This window comes from Pelobates fuscus, chromosome 12, assembly GCF_036172605.1.
Source record: "Pelobates fuscus isolate aPelFus1 chromosome 12, aPelFus1.pri, whole genome shotgun sequence".
In the NCBI taxonomy this organism is placed as follows: domain Eukaryota; kingdom Metazoa; phylum Chordata; class Amphibia; order Anura; family Pelobatidae; genus Pelobates; species Pelobates fuscus.
In genome coordinates this window covers 27,031,968-27,052,652 of record NC_086328.1, presented here as the reverse complement: position 1 = coordinate 27,052,652, position 20,685 = coordinate 27,031,968, and the positions used below count along the sequence as shown (strand labels likewise).

General features: G+C 37.2%; 1 protein-coding gene across 2 annotated transcripts in view; it reads right to left on the bottom strand.

The window, feature by feature from the left end:
- Window positions 1-13,041: 13,041 nt before the first annotated feature.
- Window positions 13,042-20,685, bottom strand: part of CDH8 (cadherin 8) — a 314,476-nt gene continuing 306,832 nt past the window's right edge. For both annotated transcript variants that reach the window (XM_063438477.1, XM_063438478.1), the window contains 2 exons: window positions 15,523-15,774; window positions 13,042-14,241 (listed from right to left, as the gene is read on the bottom strand). In XM_063438477.1, coding sequence (XP_063294547.1) covers window positions 13,748-14,241; window positions 15,523-15,774 — 746 coding nt within the window. In that variant the 3' untranslated portion in view covers window positions 13,042-13,747. The remainder of the gene's footprint in view (window positions 14,242-15,522; window positions 15,775-20,685) is intronic.

Sequence of the window (20,685 nt, the reverse complement as noted above, 5' to 3'; positions counted from 1 at the left end):
TCAGTGTCTGTCTCTTAGCGTCTGTCTCTTAGCGTGTGTCTGTCTCTTAGCGTGTGTCTGTCTCTTAGCGTGTGTCTGTCTCTTAGCGTGTGTCTGTCTGTCAGTGTGTGTCTGTTAGTGAGTGTGAGTGTGTTTGCCTGTTAGTGAATGAGTGTCTGTTAGTGAGTATGTGTTTCTGTCAGTGAATGTGTGTGTGTGTGTATTTAGAATGCGGGGCAGGGTGGAAGGGTTGAGTGGGGGTGGCGCGTGGAAGGGCTGGGTGAGGATGGGGGGGCGCCTGAGTTTTGTCCTGCCTAGGGCAGCACAAAACCAGGATACACCACTGGCTGGCAGACGTGCGGGCGGATGGACAGATGAGTGGGCAGACAGAAAACAGCATAGCTTCAATAGATGCACACAAAGGTCATTTCTGTTGATAAAGTGAGTCTAATAAGTTGAAGAGTTATTTATATTTACTAATATAAATAAAGTTATAGACAGGCAAAGAAAAGGCATAATTAGCAGTAATAATTAGCGGTGATGATTCATTTAAGGGATGATATGTTGTTCATCCCACAGTAAAAAATATTTTTTCCAATGTGATCAAAAATATTCAATAAACTACCTCCATAACACATAGACTTCTTTCATAAACATCAGTGTGGAATTTGCAATGGAACCAAGTTAAACATTTGTGAAATAAGATCAATCCTGTCCACCCTATATATTGGATTCCTGGTTATACACAGAGCAATGACATGAAATACATTAGAGATTTTAGAATTTTTCAAAGCTCTGACAGCTGGCTGTGTACTGTACATAACACCAGGATATTAAAATGTATTATAGATTATGTCCAAGCTACACTAAAGGGACATGTTTTAAGCATCATAGGCAGGTGCAATGACATTCAGCCGATACCAAAATAATTAATCAAAAATTGTCCCTAGGTTTCGGTTGATTTAGAGGATTTGCTATGCAAATCAATGTTTAAATCAGGATAGTTTTTCAATAATGTCCTTCACTAAAATACTTATTTGAAATACCAAATAGTGTTTTTTTTACTTCATTGTTGAGAAGTTCATTATAATATTAGTTCATCTCAAACCTTACATTCAAAAGTATTAAGAATAGTTCCCTAGAACAGAATACAAAAATAATTTAAATACATTTAGCAAGAACTAGCAAGAATCAGGAGTTGTTCAGATTTAAAAAAAAATTATGGGAGTTGTGAAGACATGAAAAAGGGAATTGAACATTATGGCCAGAATAACCACTTTTAAAAAAAAAACTATTTCCTTACCTGTTTTTCCTGTATTGATTAAAACCAATTTATATATTTATTCTATCTTTATATGTTTTCTAACTTATTCTACATAATTTACACACCAGGTGAGATACAAAATGCCATAGTTGATGTTTTTGGATATTTCAACTTCACACGCATTTTTTAATTTCACTAAAAAATTAAAATATATACATATGTTTTTATATAATTAAGAATGGACATAATTATCATTTACTCTTCCTAGAATGTTCACATTTTATTTGAAAAAAATACTGCAAAGCTTTAGTGAGTTATTTATTGTCTCAAAGACTGAGTTGGGTTTATTAGCTAAGACCAGGATAAAGCAGAAATTTTAAATAACTATTTTTCTTCAGTATATATTAATGAGAATCCTATGGCAAGAGAGATGCAAATGATTGCTGCAAAAAACGTGCAGATAACTTGTGATTGGATAACTTGAGACAAGGTGCTACAGCTATTAAAGAAAATGAATGTAAATAAAGCTCCAGGGCCTGATGGTATTCACCCACAAGTGAATAAGGAGCTAAGTGGGGAAATAAGTGAACCTCTGTATTTAAGTTTTCAATATTCTTTTGTTTCAGGTATTGTACTGGAGGATTGGAAGAAGGCAGATGTTGTTCCTATATTTAAAAAGGGTTCAAAATCCTTGCCTGGAAATTATAGACCTATGAGCTAAACTTCTGTAACTGGGAAAATATTTGAAGGGCTATTAAGGGATAATATTCAGGAATTCATTGGGAAGAACTTTGTTATTAGTAATAATCAGCATGGTTTTATGAAACATAGGTCATGTCAAACTAACCTTATTGCATTCTACGAAGAAGTAAGTAGAAGTATAGATCAGGGTGTTGCAGTGGATGTGATCTACTTGGATTTTGCCAAGGCATTTGATACGGTTCCTCACAATAGGTTAGTCTTCAAACTAAAATAAATTGGTCTAGATGAATATTCTTGTTCTTGGGTAGAACATTGGCTTAAGGATAGAGTACAACGAGTTGTCATTAATGGTAAATTTTCAGGCTGGACAAAAGTGGTAAGTGGTGTCCCTCAGGGTTCTGTTTTGGGACCACTTCTATTTAACATATTTATAAATGATCTTGAAATAGGCATGGAAAGCCACGTATCAGTGTTTGCAGATGGCACAAAACTTTGTAAAGTGATAAAATGTGAGCAGGATATTGCTTTGCTGCAGAGCGATTTAGATAGATTGGGGGACTGGGCACTAAAATGGCAGATGAAATTCAACGTATAGAAATGTAAAGTTATGCACTTCGGGGTTAAGAATGCACAAGCAATTTACACCCTAAATGGTAGTGAACTAGGGATAACCACACACAAAAAGGATTTGGGAATTGTTCTAGACAACAAATTAGGCAGCAATATGCAATGTCAATCTGCAGTTGCTAAGGCCAGTAAGGTTTTGTCATGTATAAATAGGAGCATAAATTCTCGGGATGAAAATATAATTTTGCCTCTTTATAAATCACTGGTAAGACCACACCTTGAATATACTGTGCAATTTTTGGCACCTGTTCTAAAGAAAGATATTATGGCACTAGAAAAAGTCCAGAGACGAGCTACAAAATTGATGAAAGGAATGGAGCATTTTAAGGTTAAAAAAAATTTAATCTGTTTAGTTTGGAAAAACGGCGCCTGAGAGGGGATATGATAACATTTTACAAATATATTCGGGGCCAGTACAAACCTTTAAAAAAAATATTCATGGAAACCTGTAACGGATCACCTGGCACCCCGACTTGGTACCTCCGTTAATGGATTCTCCTAGTGCTTCCTGAGGACTCCAAGCACTCTGGCAGACACCATAATCACCGAATCCGAGAAACTTTTAAATTCTCCCAAGCATATGAATGCTGTAGACCATTGAATAGGAACCATACGAATAGGCTTGTACTCCTAGCAGTCAACTGGAACAGCATGCAATAAATCCTTCCCCCCAATAATGAGACGACACATCACTTTGAGGGTAAAACAGGAACTCTGGACTGGCTCATCCAGCCTGGCTTTTATTACAATAATCCACATACAGGCCACACCCAGGGGGAGGCATAAAATAACCAATCACATACATGGTTCAGCCCACACATCCCCTCCCCTCAGATAACATTAAACCCAATTATCCGGTACACTTTTCCAGCCAAGTTCTGGATGTACCCCAAAAACAGGGGGTACACCTTTAAATCCAGCATCGCTGGATAGCCCTTATTCAGGGGGACAACATATCCAAAATTCAAATCATTCGGATGAACAGTTCGGGAGATATGAGGTTCCAAAGATTTGACCGACCGCATGGGTAAAGTATCCGAAAACAGTTCCATGCATTTTGGCCCTGCGGTCGATCACAAACAAGGGAATGAAAACAGACGAATTGCCTGTGTTATAGAGCCTGGAGAGGGTTTGAATGAATTCCCTTGTTTGTGGGGTTCTTTCTACCGAACGACGGGTCATTCGGTAGTTTCTATACGAATTTCTGGAAGTATGGAGGTCTCAGCGGTGTTTGCCTAGTCAAGTGTCCGATTTTAGTTCCAGACACTCGACGGCAAAACACCGCTGTTCGGTAGTTTAAGATGGCCGCCGCCACGTGTTTGTTTCCCGAATGGCGGCCACCCAGAGGACAAAGAATACATTACACTGATTGCCAATTACCCGTTTGCAACATTGTTGCAAACTGTAATTGGAGGCACACTTATTCCTGGGTGGTCTGGTTGTTCGGTAGTTTCACTCAATATAATGAATGGAGTGATTCTATCGAACAATCAGATGAATACTGCATACCTATCCCAGGTTAAACTCAACACATAAATACATATGTAATATTAAAGGCAGTATACTGGAATATGCTCCACAGTCTTAAAGGGACAGTAGTCCCAAAAGTCCCAATATGTCCATCGCTGATTTTAAAGGGCCAGTAGCAGCAATATAAAGTACAATATGCCCCAAATAACCCAGGGGCCATAGTCAGCAGGTAGGAGGCTAGCAAACAGGCTTCTCCAGGGCCCAGTGGCGAGGTTGGTTTCGCCACATTTCTCCCCTTTTCCAAACAGACTAACAGGGTACCTGACCTCTTGCCGGTCAGTGCCCTTGTTAGTCCAGCAGCCCACCCACAAAACAGAAACAGCAGTACAGCCCACCCACAATAAATGGTTACTACACCTGAGTAAGAGAAAAACTTGTCCCGGTCCAGGTGCCTCACCATGGCTGTGTGGGGGACTGGTAGGCTGTTTTGGTGGGTTGCTGAGTGGGCAGAGCCCAGCGGTACTCTGCCCTGGTGCCAGCCCTACCCCGGGAGTAGTCTGGTTGGAGCCTTGCTGGAGACCGACTGTCTCCCCTTTAGATGCACAGCTCTGCTGCCAGAGGGGGAGACCGACTGTCTCCTCTTGAGTTACACCGCTCTGCTGCTGGAGACCGACTGTCTCCCCTTGAGTTACACAGCTCTGCTGCTGGAGACCGACTGTCTCACCTTTGGCTAAACAGCCCTGTTGTGGGGGGGCAGGACCGACCTTCCCTACCCCCTGTGCTGGAAGTGCAGAGACCACGGTCCCATCTGCACAGGTGTGGGGCTTACAGTCTCCCCCTGGTACATTAAGCTGCCGCTGGGGAGAGGTGGTAACCAGCTCCTCTCCCATTAGAACACTCTGCCCATCGATGATCCGCCGCTGGGGAGAGGTGGTAACAATCTCCTCTCCCATTAGAACACTCTGCCCATTGATGATCTGCCGCTGGGGAGAGGAGGTAACAATCTCCTCTCCCATGCCTACTTTCAGTCTTTGTGGAGGGAGACCGACTGTCTCTCCTCCCAATTCAGTGTCCTGCTGCTGGGGAATAGAGACTGGGCTCTCTATTCCCAAACAATCACGCTGCTGCTGGGGGGTAGGACCAACTACCTCTGCCCCCTGTAACTCAGCCTTCCGCTGGGGAGGAAGGACGCTGCTCTCCTCTCCCTGCACTTCACACTGCCTTCCCGGCATATCACTCTGCTCCTGGGGGGTAGGACCAACTACCTCTGCCCCCTGTAACTCAGCCTGCCGCTGGGGAATGGAGACTGGGCTCCCAATTCCCTGCAATTCACACTGCCGCTGGGGAGTGGAGACTGGGCTCCCAATTCCCAATAAATCACGCTGCTGCTGGGGGGTAGGACCCACTACCTCTGCCCCCTGTAACTCGGGCGCAGAGACCACGGTCCCATCTGCACTGGTGTGGGGCTTACTGTCTCCCCTTGGTGTGCTAAGCTGCCGCTGGGGAGAGGGGGTAACAAACTCCTCTCCCTTACACACTTTCAGCAGCTGGGGAGCAGGGCTGACCCTCTGTACTCCCTGTAGGCAGGGCGCAGAGACCACGGTCCCATCTGCGCTGGTGAGGGGTTTACTGTCTCCCCTTGGTGGGTTAGGTTGTCGGTGGGGAGAGGGGGTAACAAACTCCTCTCCCTTACACACCTTCAGCCGCTGGGGAGAGGGGATAACAGGTTCCTCTCCCTGAACCGTAGACTGCCGCTGGGGAGGAAGGACGACCCCTTCAGCTCCCTTTTTGTTTAAATCTGCTAGGCGCTGCAGGAAATCTGCCGTTGATTCCCTTATGAACTGCACAATTTTCTCAGAGGGGTTGGGTCCAAAGAAAGCCAGCCGTATGGCAATCTCTCTGTCCAACCGCTCCTGAGTGTAGCCAGGCGCCATGCTTGCTCTGCTGCAGTTGCTTCTTTTGTGGATAGGGACGCTGTACGGGTACTAGCGTCGTCCTCCCTTTGTAATCCAAACGACCTGTGTCTCCGAGCTGCTTTACCTCACACTAGGACGCCATCCCACCGCTGCCACCAATGTAACGGATCACCTGGCACCCCGACTTGGTACCTCCGTTAATGGATGCTCCTAGTGCTTCCTGAGGACTCCAAGCACTCTGGCAGACACCATAATCACCGAATCCGAGAAACTTTTAAATTCTCCCAAGCATATGAATGCTGTAGACCATTGAATAGGAACCATACGAATAGGCTTGTACTCCTAGCAGTCAACTGGAACAGCATGCAATAAATCCTTCCCCCCAATAATGAGACGACACATCACTTTGAGGGTAAAACAGGAACTCTGGACTGGCTCATCCAGCCTGGCTTTTATTACAATAATCCACATACAGGCCACACCCAGGGGGAGGCATAAAATAACCAATCACATACATGGTTCAGCCCACACATCCCCTCCCCTCAGATAACATTAAACCCAATTATCCGGTACACTTTTCCAGCCAAGTTCTGGATGTACCCCAAAAACAGGGGGTACACCTTTAAATCCAGCATCGCTGGATAGCCCTTATTCAGGGGGACAACATATCCAAAATTCAAATCATTCGGATGAACAGTCCGGGAGATATGAGGTTCCAAAGATTTGACCGACCGCATGGGTAAAGTATCCGAAAACAGTTCCATGCATTTTGGCCCTGCGGTCGGTCACAAACAAGGGAATGAAAACAGACGAATTGCCTGTGTTATAGAGCCTGGAGAGGGTTTGAATGAATTCCCTTGTTTGTGGGGTTCTTTCTACCGAACGACGGGTCATTCGGTAGTTTCTATACGAATTTCTGGAAGTATGGAGGTCTCAGCGGTGTTTGCCTAGTCAAGTGTCCGATTTTAGTTCCAGACACTCGACGGCAAAACACCGCTGTTCGGTAGTTTAAGATGGCCGCCGCCACGTGTTTGTTTCCCGAATGGCGGCCACCCAGAGGACAAAGAATACATTACACTGATTGCCAATTACCCGTTTGCAACATTGTTGCAAACTGTAATTGGAGGCACACTTATTCCTGGGTGGTCTGGTTGTTCGGTAGTTTCACTCAATATAATGAATGGAGTGATTCTACCGAACAATCAGATGAATACTGCATACCTATCCCAGGTTAAACTCAACACATAAATACATATGTAATATTAAAGGCAGTATACTGGAATATGCTCCACAGTCTTAAAGGGACAGTAGTCCCAAAAGTCCCAATATGTCCATCGCTGATTTTAAAGGGCCAGTAGCAGCAATATAAAGTACAATATGCCCCAAATAACCCAGGGGCCATAGTCAGCAGGTAGGAGGCTAGCAAATAGGCTTCTCCAGGGCCCAGTGGCGAGGTTGGTTTCGCCACAAAACCTATTCATAAACAGGGCTATACATAGGACACAAGGTCACACATTTAGGCTGGAAGAAAGGAGATTTCATCTAAGGCAAAGAAAAGGTTTTTTTTTACAGTAAGAGCAATAAGGATATGGAATTCTCTGCCTAAAGAGGTGATGTTGTCAGAGTCATTACAGATGTTTAAACTGCAATTGGATAAATACTTGCAAAAACATCAAGGGATATCATTTCTAATTAGTGGGGTAATAGCTGCGTGATCCAAGGAGACATCTGACTGCTATTTTGGGGTCAAGAAGGATTTTTTTCCTAGTTTGTGACAAAATTGGAAGCACTTCAGACTAGGTTTTTTTGCCTTCTTTTGGATCAACAGCAAAAACATATGTGAGGAAGGCTGAACTTGATGGACGCAAGTCTCTTTTCAGCTATGTAACTATGAAACTATGTTATGGGATCTCTTTCCATAGAAAAAAGCAATTATTTCATGCTTTGCAATCAAAACTACAGAAAATCTATAAATATTCAAAGCAAACCTTAGAAACATGCTACATTTTTATTTATTTATTTGTTTATTTTATATAAAATCATTTAGAAGGCAATGACATTGTCACCTGATTATTCTTTTGGATGAGGAATCTTGCCCATCCCTAATTCCCATTGACCTATATACTGTGTTATGGTCAATCACAATTTAAAGGTGAAGATTTTCTATGTCAAACACATTAGATGCTGTATTAGCTTTGCCACTGCTTTTGATTTAAGCCAGCTGTCTTCACACATCTGATCTATCATTCTACCCCAGTAGAGTAGTTGAGTTGACTAGTTATCACCAAAAATGCAGTATGGACTAATCCTAACCCATATGAAAAGGATAATGGATGCACCATTTTGATGGGGAAAAAAATATAATGGATGATAAGGGAACAGCCATTACATGTTCACAGATCAAGACGAGAAATGACCAATAGACGTAAAAAAGGAGAAGCAGTAAAAATATATATATATATTAATATGAAAATAAAGATATATTTTACTGCTCCTCTTCTTTTCCCTCTATTTATTCCTTCTTCTCACGTAAACCATAAAAAAAAAAACAACACTAAATGGTCAGATTGCACCATCTTTGCTTGTCTAAATAGTTTTTCCTGAAACCATAGCATGGATGAATTCATCCAAACCGACACACTACATTGACAAATTCCAAACCACCTAGACTAAATTAGAATTTTAGACAACTCAACTCAACTTTCAGACACAAACAAATATGAACGCTAACTTTGGCCAGTGTTTCTGACTAAGTAGCTACTAAAAAGACTGGACATAACCCATTTGCAAAACCTTGGGTTGTCTAGTTTTGCATATGGTATGCCCTCATGGGGGTAAGTCTCATTTATGGGCTACCATACTGTCTCAAAGGCAACATAACCAGTCTGGCAAATTTCAATATGTATAAACGGAAAAATGCAACATGCTATATTTAACCCCTTAAGGACACATGACGTGTGTGACATGTCATGATTCCCTTTTATTCCTGAAGTTTGGTCCTTAAGGGGTTAAACCTGTAACTTTCCAAAACACCATAAATCCTGTACATGGGGGGTACTTTTGTACTCACAAGACATCGATGAATACAAATAGGTGTATTTTATTGCAGTAAAATCTAACAATATTATGACATTCACAGTTAAAATACCATATAGAACTAAACAAATAAAATGTGTTAATCTCTCATTTTCTTTTTAGATTTTATTCATATTAAATTATGTTTCATATATGAATATTTGATGTGAAATGAAAACCCTGTTTCTCCTTAACAAAATGATACATAATACGTGTAGGTGCACGTAATATGAAAGAGGTGAATTATGGTTGAACAGGCATAAAGTCAAATTAAAGGTTTTGTTTACGTTTTGTTTTGATCATAATGGAGTTAAAACCGATTGGTCTCACCAATATACTTTGTAAGCCTTTCTATTTGGCTGTTTGTGAACTGTTAAAAGGAGTTTAACGCAATAAATCATTTGTCGCTATTTTATCATTTTCACTTTTGAATATGACACTAGAACCACTCTAAGTCTTTGGGAAAAATGTATACAGAAGAATATTAAGATTAAGGCTGTTTATTACTTAAAATCACAACCTAAGGGGAGTGGTTTTAAAGTTATAGTGCATGCTTTTGTATTCTGTTTTTGTTTATATTGTTCATATAACGTAAACTAATGCTTTGTATTTACTTATCAGCTTTCTTGAGAATTTCTATGGCAATAAAATAGCTTATTGAACTGTTTAAAGAACAATGATAGTGGAAAGGTTTTATTTATATCTTAGTGGCCGTGCCATTCTCCCATTCCAAAAATCGAAAGAGGATTACGTTTCTGTTCAGTCTTTCCCTTTTATTGTGGATTTTTTTTTGTGTTTAAAAGCTGTATAAATACACAGTTTAGAATGACACTCACTTGTAGTGGTTACCTTATCCTTTTGACTAACAATGATGAGATTCCTGTCATGCTTTACCTCTCCTACAGAGTCAGAGATGGGATTTTTTGAAATCCTATTATTGGCTGCACTGTCGTGGTCTCAGAAGGGACTTTCAATCAAAAAGGCAATCAGAAGGTTATGCATCCCTGAGTTTCACTCAAAAAAAAACAAAAAACCATTACAGCTTCAAGATGCCAAAAATTACGCATGGCAACACCTGCTGGATAGAAAACATTTCAAAATAAATAAATAAATGAAGTACTGCCATTTATTACAATAGAATGTAAATTAACCCTTTATTTGATTGGAAGATGTTACACGCAAGGAAAACCACAACTTTACTCGCACGGTCAGGTACTCAGAGGGTAAATCGTTGACCGTAGCTATAAAAGTGAATTCAATTATCTGTTGCTATCTATGTTGTAATGGATTATCAATTTGTTCAGCAGCAGTACCTCTGTGCCCGAATGGCTAATGATATGAAATGATATATGTTGAATGTGAAATCTGTTCTCCTTCTTAAAAAGAAAATAGAAGTTGCTCCTACACTAAATAGAAGCGAAAGTGATGCATAAATATGTCTCACATGTAGTGAATAATAAGATTTCTATAAAAGTAGAAATGGAGAAAAATTTTTTTTTTTTTTTGTCTAGTGTAGGAACTTAGCAGTCTCCTTCTCATCCCTAAATGTACATATGTATATTATGTATGCCACAAATCAGTCAGCAGTCATTCCCACCTATACCCAATCATATTAGAAATAATTGAGAGTTCAAATCTCAGAGCAATGGGGGAGGTTTCAGAGACCGTGTAACCTCTGTGAGCATCAACATATGGGAGAAGGTAGATCTATCTACCAGCAGTGCTTTGAGGCCATGGATGGAAGTCAGTGAAGATGGTGGTTGAGGTCAATATCAATATCTAGTTCCATTAGTTACAATAAAACAAAGCATATCGGGGATTAGGGAATAGTTACTTATCTTATTCACTCACGTTAAATGGATTTTAACGAGTAGTACTGTCAGACTTTCACCTGCAGATGTAAAGGTTCTAGTCAGTAAATATTAGACATGCATTCGGTTTAAAACAAATTGCGATTCATCTGAATTTTGGGCAATCGGCAGGCCATCCAAACTTCATTACTCTGAATTGCCATATTTACGAATCCTGAAACAAATGCAACAGACAACAGACGAACAGTTTTGTATGATTTGTGACTTGGAGTTCTGTACATGGTACCAAAATAAAAGATGATTGATGGTTATGGGACATCCACTAAATGTTGATTTCATTCACAGTCCATTGTTACATAGTTACATAGATACATAGTAATCTAGTTTCAACCTTTGAAGCCTATTTCTTTAGGCATCAAGTTTAACCTTTGAAGCCTATTCCTTCAGGTTAGTGATCCAAAAGACATACTAAAAAAAACTAATTGTAGATCGAGTAAGAAGTAACCAATAGAGATAAAAGGAGGAGTAAAACAATCTATATGAAGTTATATATTTAATGAAAATATAATACATCATTATATAGATATATAGATGTTTTGCTGCACCTCTGCTTTACCCTATATTGGTTACTTCTTCACACTTGATCAGTGTACTGTAAAATATATACATTATATTTATATTCTTCAGAACACTGATTGGCCCATTTTCACATCATTTTGGTTCATCCAAATTGTTTTTCCCTAAACAATTGTATGTATGAAATGTATCCAAGCCAAAATGCCAATTTAATGAATTTCAGACCATACCAACTAAAAATATTTCTGACAAATTCATGCGGTTGAACAGAATTATTTTTGCTGTGCCCAAGTCTGTTAATATAAAAAATAGGGGAGGTGGTCAATGGAAATGCACCTGTATCTTGCAAGTTGATTTAAGGGAGATATGGTGTAGAATCCATATATTCCATAGATTGTGGTCTATTAATGTTTTGTCATTTCACAACTCACCACAATTCTCTTTTTGGTAAATGAACAAGCAAACTTAGGACCTAATTCATTTTTACCCATCGTGCAACATTTTGGCTCACAAAGAGCCTTTATCAAGCTAGAAAGGGAGTCTTAGTGAACCAAAACATTGTATAGTATGTTTCATTAAACCTGCTTGCATTTTGCCCAATTTTGGGCCAGGCATTTATTATCTATCCAGTTTAGTGATTATCCTCTTAGATCAAAGATTGAATCATTGAAAAAGATTGCTTATAAAAATCATAATTCTGTTGGCCATGCGCCATATTCAATATCATTAGAAATATACATAGCCCCATGTGCATGATCGAATTAAACTTGCATGTTTGCCCTTCAAGTACAAAGACAAAAGACAAATAAAATATTTATAAAAATATATTTCACCAAGTAGTAAACAATACAGGAGTTTCTCTGAATACAATACATTGATTAAATAAACAAATGGTAATAATAGCTTCAGAGCAAAGTAGAAAATTAAAATGATCTGCATGTGATACTTAGATTTATTAAACAATTTCTACTTAGAATTGCAAATGTAATCTGACTGTGGCATCTAGTGCCGCCATTTTTATGTGCAAGTGTTTCTGTGCGTTAACTATCAATATCATAGAAAGAAAATGCTGACATAACCACAAAAATTATATACACACTGATTTTTGCTCTAGAACACCAGATAGCTACAAGCATAATTCCGTCACTGTACAGTGTAATGTGTAAAACTCTAAAATTCTATCATTTAAATATTCACATGAACCTGTTTACTTCCAGATGTTTGTGCTTGTAATAAAAAAAACACCTTATACTGTATCATATTGTAGTTCTGAATAGAATATAAAACGGACTATGTCGCCCAGGAAAAAACGTTTCTTTTCAACCAGCTTTTCTTTAAAATTCAACTACTGCAAATATACATTGCTCATTTTTATATCACTTTTTCGTGGCATAATATTCCACATAAAATTTGAAAATGTGTATACAATAAACATTTAATATACATATTAAAAATAAAATAAACAATGGTCAATTGATATAGATCTTGTATTCTGTTGAGATATATAATTTAGATATATATATATTTTTTTTACTTTAATAAATAATTAAAACCATAAAATAATAACAACAAATCATTCATTTGTAAATTAACTAATAAATAATATTTGTAATAACACACTGATTTTGTAAAATATATTACTTAAAATTTTTCTTTCAATCTTCTCATCATGGAACTTAGGAAAAAAATAATTTCACCACTTCTTGCGGAATATTTTGTCTCTCGATCGGTACACAATTCTGGGACTTTCAGTCTTTTTTGCGAAATAGGACATGTGAATATTTTAAGGCTCAAAAACATGTAAAGATGATAATCAGTTGGTGGTTCTTGGGCCACCAGTTATGCACAATGCAAAGTCATTGTACAATGGAAGCCAGTAAAAGGGAACTTTTATCAAAATTCAAAGATCAGGTATTGCTTTAGTTTTAAGTGGTTAGTTCCTTTTTTCAAAATGTTGCAATAGACTTTATTGGTAGAAGACATTATACTAAATCAACAATCACTCAGATTTCTTATTTTGCAAAATATTTTTTCAGATTCTGTTTTTTCTAGACATCTCAGATGCCAAATCTCCGATCTTCATAGTGGTCCAAGTGAAAACTGAATATCCAATGACTTCTAGATACTTCACAAACTTAACTTTATACTCCACAAGACTGACCCCCTAACGTACACATTTTTGGTTCAACATTACAATGTAGCTGATTTTATAGATGACTGGTGCTAATTTGTCTCTAAAACAAGTTGGCCACGTTAGTCATAGCTAAAAATGGCCCTAAAATATTACAGAGTTATTGAGTCTGGAATGCAAAAGTGTTTATTCATTGTCAAGTTTCTCTGTCACTTTCTCCAACTGAGTACAGTTCCCCAAGTCTTTTAAAACGAGGACCCCAATCAGTGAGGTAGTCAAAATTTTGATCTGAGTCTGATGTTGACGATTCCAAGGAACTTAAAGAACCAGCCACTGACCCTCGCCCTTCATATCCATAAATCTGAATAGAGTCATAGGGTGGAGCAGTTGGATCATTGTCAGCTTCATGAAGCCTCACATTAATAAATTCATCCACATCAACACCATTGGGAGTAGATGTATGACCTTGCCTGGGTATGAACTGAAAATCAGGTTTAATATCCTTACGAGGTAAGTATCCATTAATACCATCAGGATTTTGTAAAGTGGCGATATCAAATGCTTCTGTGTCTTCTTCTCCACCTCCTTCATCATCATATCGAATAATGTTTTCACGGACATCTTCATCATCTTTGATTATAAGGGGCTCATTTTTATGTCTTCGAAGAGTCACAAAGAGCACCACGATTACTGAAAAATATAACATTTGGGTCATTGATATATACCTTGTTCAAACATTTATTGTGTACAATATTGCTTGAGAGTCTTTTTTTTTTTTAAAGAACAAAATTCACAAGTACAATTAAATGCAAATGGAGGCAACAAGATAAAACAACAGCACTAGAGCACTGGGTAATGTCCAAATGAAAGGTATACAACTGATAGTGGAATAAATAAATGTTGTACTAATTACCCAACAGACAAACATAAAGGTTATACATTTAATTGACAAACAAGGAAACAAAGATCTGTAGCAGAAAGGATACATACTAATTGCCTTGTTTTCCATTACAGCTCAAATAACTTTGTAATTTTTAAGTAAGAACATTGCATTTTAAATGCTACCGTATTCATCTTGATCTAAATATATATAATATTACATGTATGTTTTTCATAGATGGAAATGTCTTCTAAAACATAGGAAAGAGTAAGGCACTTATACTGCTATCCTTTGATAAGATATTAGCAGGGGATATATCAAGTAGTTTGTTCTTTTTCTTTTTTTTGTCCATTATTTTAATTCATTGGATTCCATTAAACAGTATGCGGCTGCTTAAAACTTTTGCATTTTACTTTTTCACAGCATGTAATCCACCTACCTTACATTTCTGTAAAAGTACTCGATTCAAGGAAGTTATCACTCAAAGAGCCTAACATCTCAGCTTCCATTGTACCTTCTCTTGTACATTTCTTTTATCTAACCCACCTATTGTTTTGCTATAGATCGCTCAAATAATTTTTAAACACTCACAGAAAATATTGCACTTTGAATATGCAGCTTAAGGTTTGAAACAAAAACAATATTTTGGTTGTTTTGTCTGTAATCATTAAATTCATTATAATGCAGAAAATCTGCATAAATAGCACGTTAGTGATATATTTTAGATATTTTAATTGAATGGCATAAAGTACATATACAAAATACGTGTACCGAACTAGTATGTTGCAAACACAGGATTAAAATGTATGCACCAATACGAGTACCTGTGTGTACCAAACGTGAGTCCATGAAGGACATCCAAAAGCGACTTACAAAAAAAACTTTAATAAAATATGATTTACAAAAAAAAATAATAATAGGGAATTATAAGCTCTGTCTCATAGTTTATTTTGTCTTTGTGTAGACCTCTCAATGTCATAAATTCTCATAATACACATTTCACCATTTTATCCATATAATATATACCCTAGCATGCTCACATACAGAAATGTATAATTATATTACTAAAGAATACAAGTAGATTTACTTACCGAGTAACAGAACAATGCATGCCAAAATGGCTATTAAGGCTCCCATACTGAGTCCAATTGGTAGCACATAAGCTTCAGCATTACATGACTGGACGACTCCGTCATTGCTACAGCCACAGACGCGTATGGTGAGAGTACTGGTACTGCTCATTGGAGGATTTCCACTGTCGCTTATTATGATTGGTAAAAGATAAACCTCTTGTTTTAGTCTGTTAAATCCATTATGCCGGGCTAAAACACTGAGTGAATTATCTAGAAAAGAAAAACAAATATAGAACTCATTTAATACATTCTTAATACAACATGGAGGTTTTTTTCAGAAAAAAAGGTGGGATACTTATACGGTTGTTTTTGGTAACTGAGTTAGTCTATGCACCTGCTAGTTTTATTTACTTCACAGTTAAACCATATTAGTTCAGTTGGAAACTTAACCAAATTCACTAATTTTCCCAAAAATACTATTTTGGTAAACATTTAGCAATACGAGGTACTCTTTATTTAGGACATAAGCCTGTGTGTGTATAAATATGATTGAATGCAATAATATTCTATGGTATTCTTTGATTTTAAAATTTACATTTATATTTATGTATGTTTTGCATTAACATTTTTTATTATCCCATTGATTCATTTACCCTGAATTTTGTGCTAAGACTTTTTTTTTTGTTCTGCTCAACTAATTGAATAAAATCTACTAACCTTGGAAATATAAATACAACTATTGATGGCATTCAATGAAGTGCATTAGCTGCACAACACACATATCTGATTTGCATTCCATAGACATGTTTCCAAAGCCATTATGAAAGGCTTGTTGTTATTAAAAGTCCACTTAGTATGGAACATAATCAACCTGTAGCAGTGGGATTGTAAAGTGTGTTAAGTAACACGTCTAGATACTAATAACAAGAGCAGTTGGCTTAGAGACTAAGGCCCCGTGGGCAGAATATCCCATTTAGTTTATAATAATATGCATTGCTATGCTTCTATACCTAATATTTGTTGAAGTATTACAGAATACATCATGCAATATGTTTATTCATGAATTACTGTTATCTACGGCTAAATTACTGGAAATAAATAAATCAAGTTATAGTTAAGAGTTCTCTCTGGATACTGAACACAAAATATAGAGGAACATATGAGAACATTGGTATAGATTGTTACAGTTTATGATCATCAACAAAAACATTATTAATACAAAAAATGTAAGAAAGAATTAAGAATATAATTACAAACTACACATAATAAAAGTAGTAAAGTCCAAATAAACATTAGCAACAAACTCTAAAATTGGAACTGTCTTCTTACAACTTTTAAAAATGGTATCCTTGTGAAAAAGCCACCACTGCTGATAGCAAACACTATTGATCTTGTGCAACACCCTTTGTCAAGCAAAGGCATCTCATGAGCATACAATACAACAGGAAATCAGCGTTAATTAACAGACAATATGTAAACAGGCAGCAACCTAAACAAAGGAAACCCCTCAAATCCTTCAACAAATCGAGCAAGCAATACAAGGAGATGGAGTAGAGCTGTGCCAATAAAGATAAAATAGTCCACAAATAAAAAGTCTCACTGGAGCAGCAATAGACAGTCAGGGATACTTAATAGAATATAGGTAGATTAACTATTCAGTAGAAAAAGGTGCGTGAGAATGTCTCAGGATATTCGTTTGAATATGGAGACAAAAAGAGAGACGGAGGCAACCAATAGTGCAATAAGTCTAAAATCCAAAATATAATTTAGTGGCAAGAGGTAGAAAACTCACATTTAAAAGAGATATGACCAGCTTTGGTGTGAAGGGTTTAACCCCTGCTAATGGGATGTGTAGAGAAAGTGCGTCTGTTAACTCCGTCTGGTTTTCCATGGCTCCAAAACGGAATAAAAAAAGGCAACAATAGGGCTCTCAATTATCTTGTAGTCTTATGGGATCTTCCAAAAACTGCCATTAATTACCCTCAATCACCTGCCAGGACTTGAGGATGAAAAGATGGGGGTACTGATGAGAACGATTCAGAAGATATTCTGCCACAGTCAGCATTTTTGCTAAAGTTCTTCTGGAGATACCTCTCAGATCACTACCAGTCATTCACTTCATAGAACTGTATTTATCCATTCAATTTCTTTAACTTCTACACTGTCCATACATACTGACATACGTTCTTAAAGATTGTTATGTACCAAACCCCCATTAGTCTTCACTGCAGAGATACTTAAATGTTTGCTGTAATATTTGTAGTGTTTAACTTGTAGATGTTTATACTAACTTAGCCTCTCATACTCATGTTACTATTTTACTATGTTATTTTATGCATTATCACTGCAATTTGTACATAAAGGCTAAATATTTGCTTAATGTTTTTATATTTTCCCATTGTATAGTGCTGCAGAATTTGCTAGCGCTATATAAATAACAAAATAATAAATTTGCTAAATTTGCTAAGGATGATGTACTATGTTGTAGCATGGCATTCTTTATCAATTTTCAGCAGTGTTTTTATTTTAATTCACCACATTCGGTTGACCCAGTGAGGACCAGTGACAACTTATGCAATCATTGGATAGAGTAGGATGATAGAGGGTCTCTAAGAACCAACCATTTATGAAGATTAAAACTAATGGTGACCTTTTACATTAGACATTAATGGTCTTTAAAGTTGTATATTTATTTCTGCATGTGGTGTACGAAAAACATGAAAAGTGTTTCTTCTAAAAGTACTATATCTGTATTGCTAGATAAGTGCATTCTTGTAAAGTAGTATGTTCTACCTGGTTTACTTATTTACGTGGGGAGCGAAGGCTAGCCTATCTGGTCCAATCACAGAGAAGAGCTTGGGGTATATTCATGAAATTGTAATTTTAGTAAGAATTCATTATATGTTATATTGTGTTTCCTATGTTCTCAATGCTTCTCCGTGAGAAGCAATTGATTGGATCTTATATAGCTCAAACAAAGAAGTTGGTCCTGGGCAACAAGTGGATGGATAAGTTTAGCTGCAGTATGAAGTATCTTCTGCAGCTAAGAAAAAATAGAATTTGAGAAATCATGTTTTGAAAATTAATAAATGTATATCTACATTGTTCAAATATGAATTTTGTAACCTAGAACTTCCTTTTTTGGGGGGGGCTGTTTTGTTTTAAAGGGACACTATAGTCAGAAAAACAACTTTAGTTTAATGAAGTCGTTTTTGAGTATGCCTCTGAAGTTTCACTGCTCAATTCACTGCCATTTAGGAGTTAAATACCTTTTGTTTCTGTCCATGAAGCCCTAGACACACCTTCCCTGGCTGTGACTGACATAGCCTGCATGAAAAAACTGGTTTCACTTTCGTTCAGATGTAACTTTCTTTAAAAGTTTTTAACTCCTGCTCTGTAAATTGAACTTTAATGAAATACAGGAGACTCCGGAAGGGTCTAGACAGCTATTAACATAGAAGGAGGTAAGAAAGTATAACTTAAACAGAATTGTGTGTAAACAATAGATGACTCTTTACAGGAAGTGCATATGAAGCCTGTGTAAGCCACATGCAAGGAGGTGTGACTAGGGCTGCATAAACATGATTTAACTCCTAAATGGAAGAGAATTGAGCACTAACAATGCAGGGGCATGACCTATTTACCAAAACTGCTTCATAAAGCTAAAGTTGTTTTGGTGACCATAGTGTCCATGTAATTCAAACATTTAAAACGTTTCTGAATACTGCTTTTAAATGCATATCTATCTTATAGAAATACAAACCCACAGTGTTGTTTTATTTGACTACATTTTGTGGTATTGTAAAATATTTTGCTATGGTAGTACATTTTATTTAAGAGTTTATGAGTATGTCTCTTGCAATTCAGCTGAAAAAAAACATACAAGCTTTCATTGTTATATTAGTGAATCCTTGGGGTGAGGACAAAACAATTAACATGGTCATCGTATGTATACGCCACGCAGGATCCATTCTAGTGTCCAAGCACCCTTTACTCTTTTATTGGCACAAGATATTTTCCCTACCTTCATTGAGCAGAAGGAATTAATGCATAGCATAAAACATTTTAATGAGCATGTAAAAATATTTCTAATGAAAAATTTAACGTTGGGGTTGTTCATTGAATTGCGGTAAAAGTTATATCTTTGGTTTCTCAACAATACATGAGGAGAATAAAATATAATAAAGAAGACATACCAGTCCAGTTTCAATGTTAAGTATATTTTAAATCTTTCGATGTAACCTCTACAGTGACATGCAAAATATTACAATATTAATTGGCTTTGGGTACTATTTGCTTTTACTGACTCATTTGATCACAGAGTATTTTTTTTAGCCTTTACAGCTCAATTACGTATCTCACTTATTGCCTAATATTTTAACATTCAAAATTAAATAATTTAAAAAGGACAATGAAAAAAATAAACATGAACGTAAATAATGTATAATCTGTATATTTACGCCTCACTTTTCTCAGATTTTTTATTGACAGCTTATTATACACTATAAGCTTGAATAATGGTATTTAAAGAATGATATCACTAACTTATAGCTATTCCAACAAATGTTTTCTGTATAGCACTGAGGTAATGCAACATATGCTACTTTAAGAACATGGCTTGTGGCACTTTAATGTTGACTTTTCCAAGTCTACATTTTTAGAGGAACACTTAAAATACCATAACTACTACAGGCTGCTGTAGTAGTTATGGTGCCAAGAGTACCCTGGCACCATCCAAGGGTAAATAGTCAAACCACAACTTACCTGGGGTTCATCATGCTTCCGCCTGTAGAAGACGTAACTGTGACAAGCTTCCAATAACTCCATTGAGCTATCCTTAATGTTCAGGGCTGTTAAATTGGCTGAAGGCATTAGCTCAGTGCTCTCAGGCAATGAAAATACCCCTCCTCCCCCGCTACACTGGGCTTAGTTCATAGCTGTATGAAGTAGGTAAGTGACCAGTGCCATCAAACCTCAGATAAGTCAAACTATTGTTAAATGGTTTGACTACTTACCCTGGAGGACACGATGGTACCATAATCACTACAGCAAATTAAAGTGGTTATGGTACTTGGAATATTACTTTATAATAATTTGACTGTATAGCAACAGCAGAAAAATGAATTTGCCATATACCATATTAGCATTTCACATTTGTCTATGCTAGATTTAATTATTATG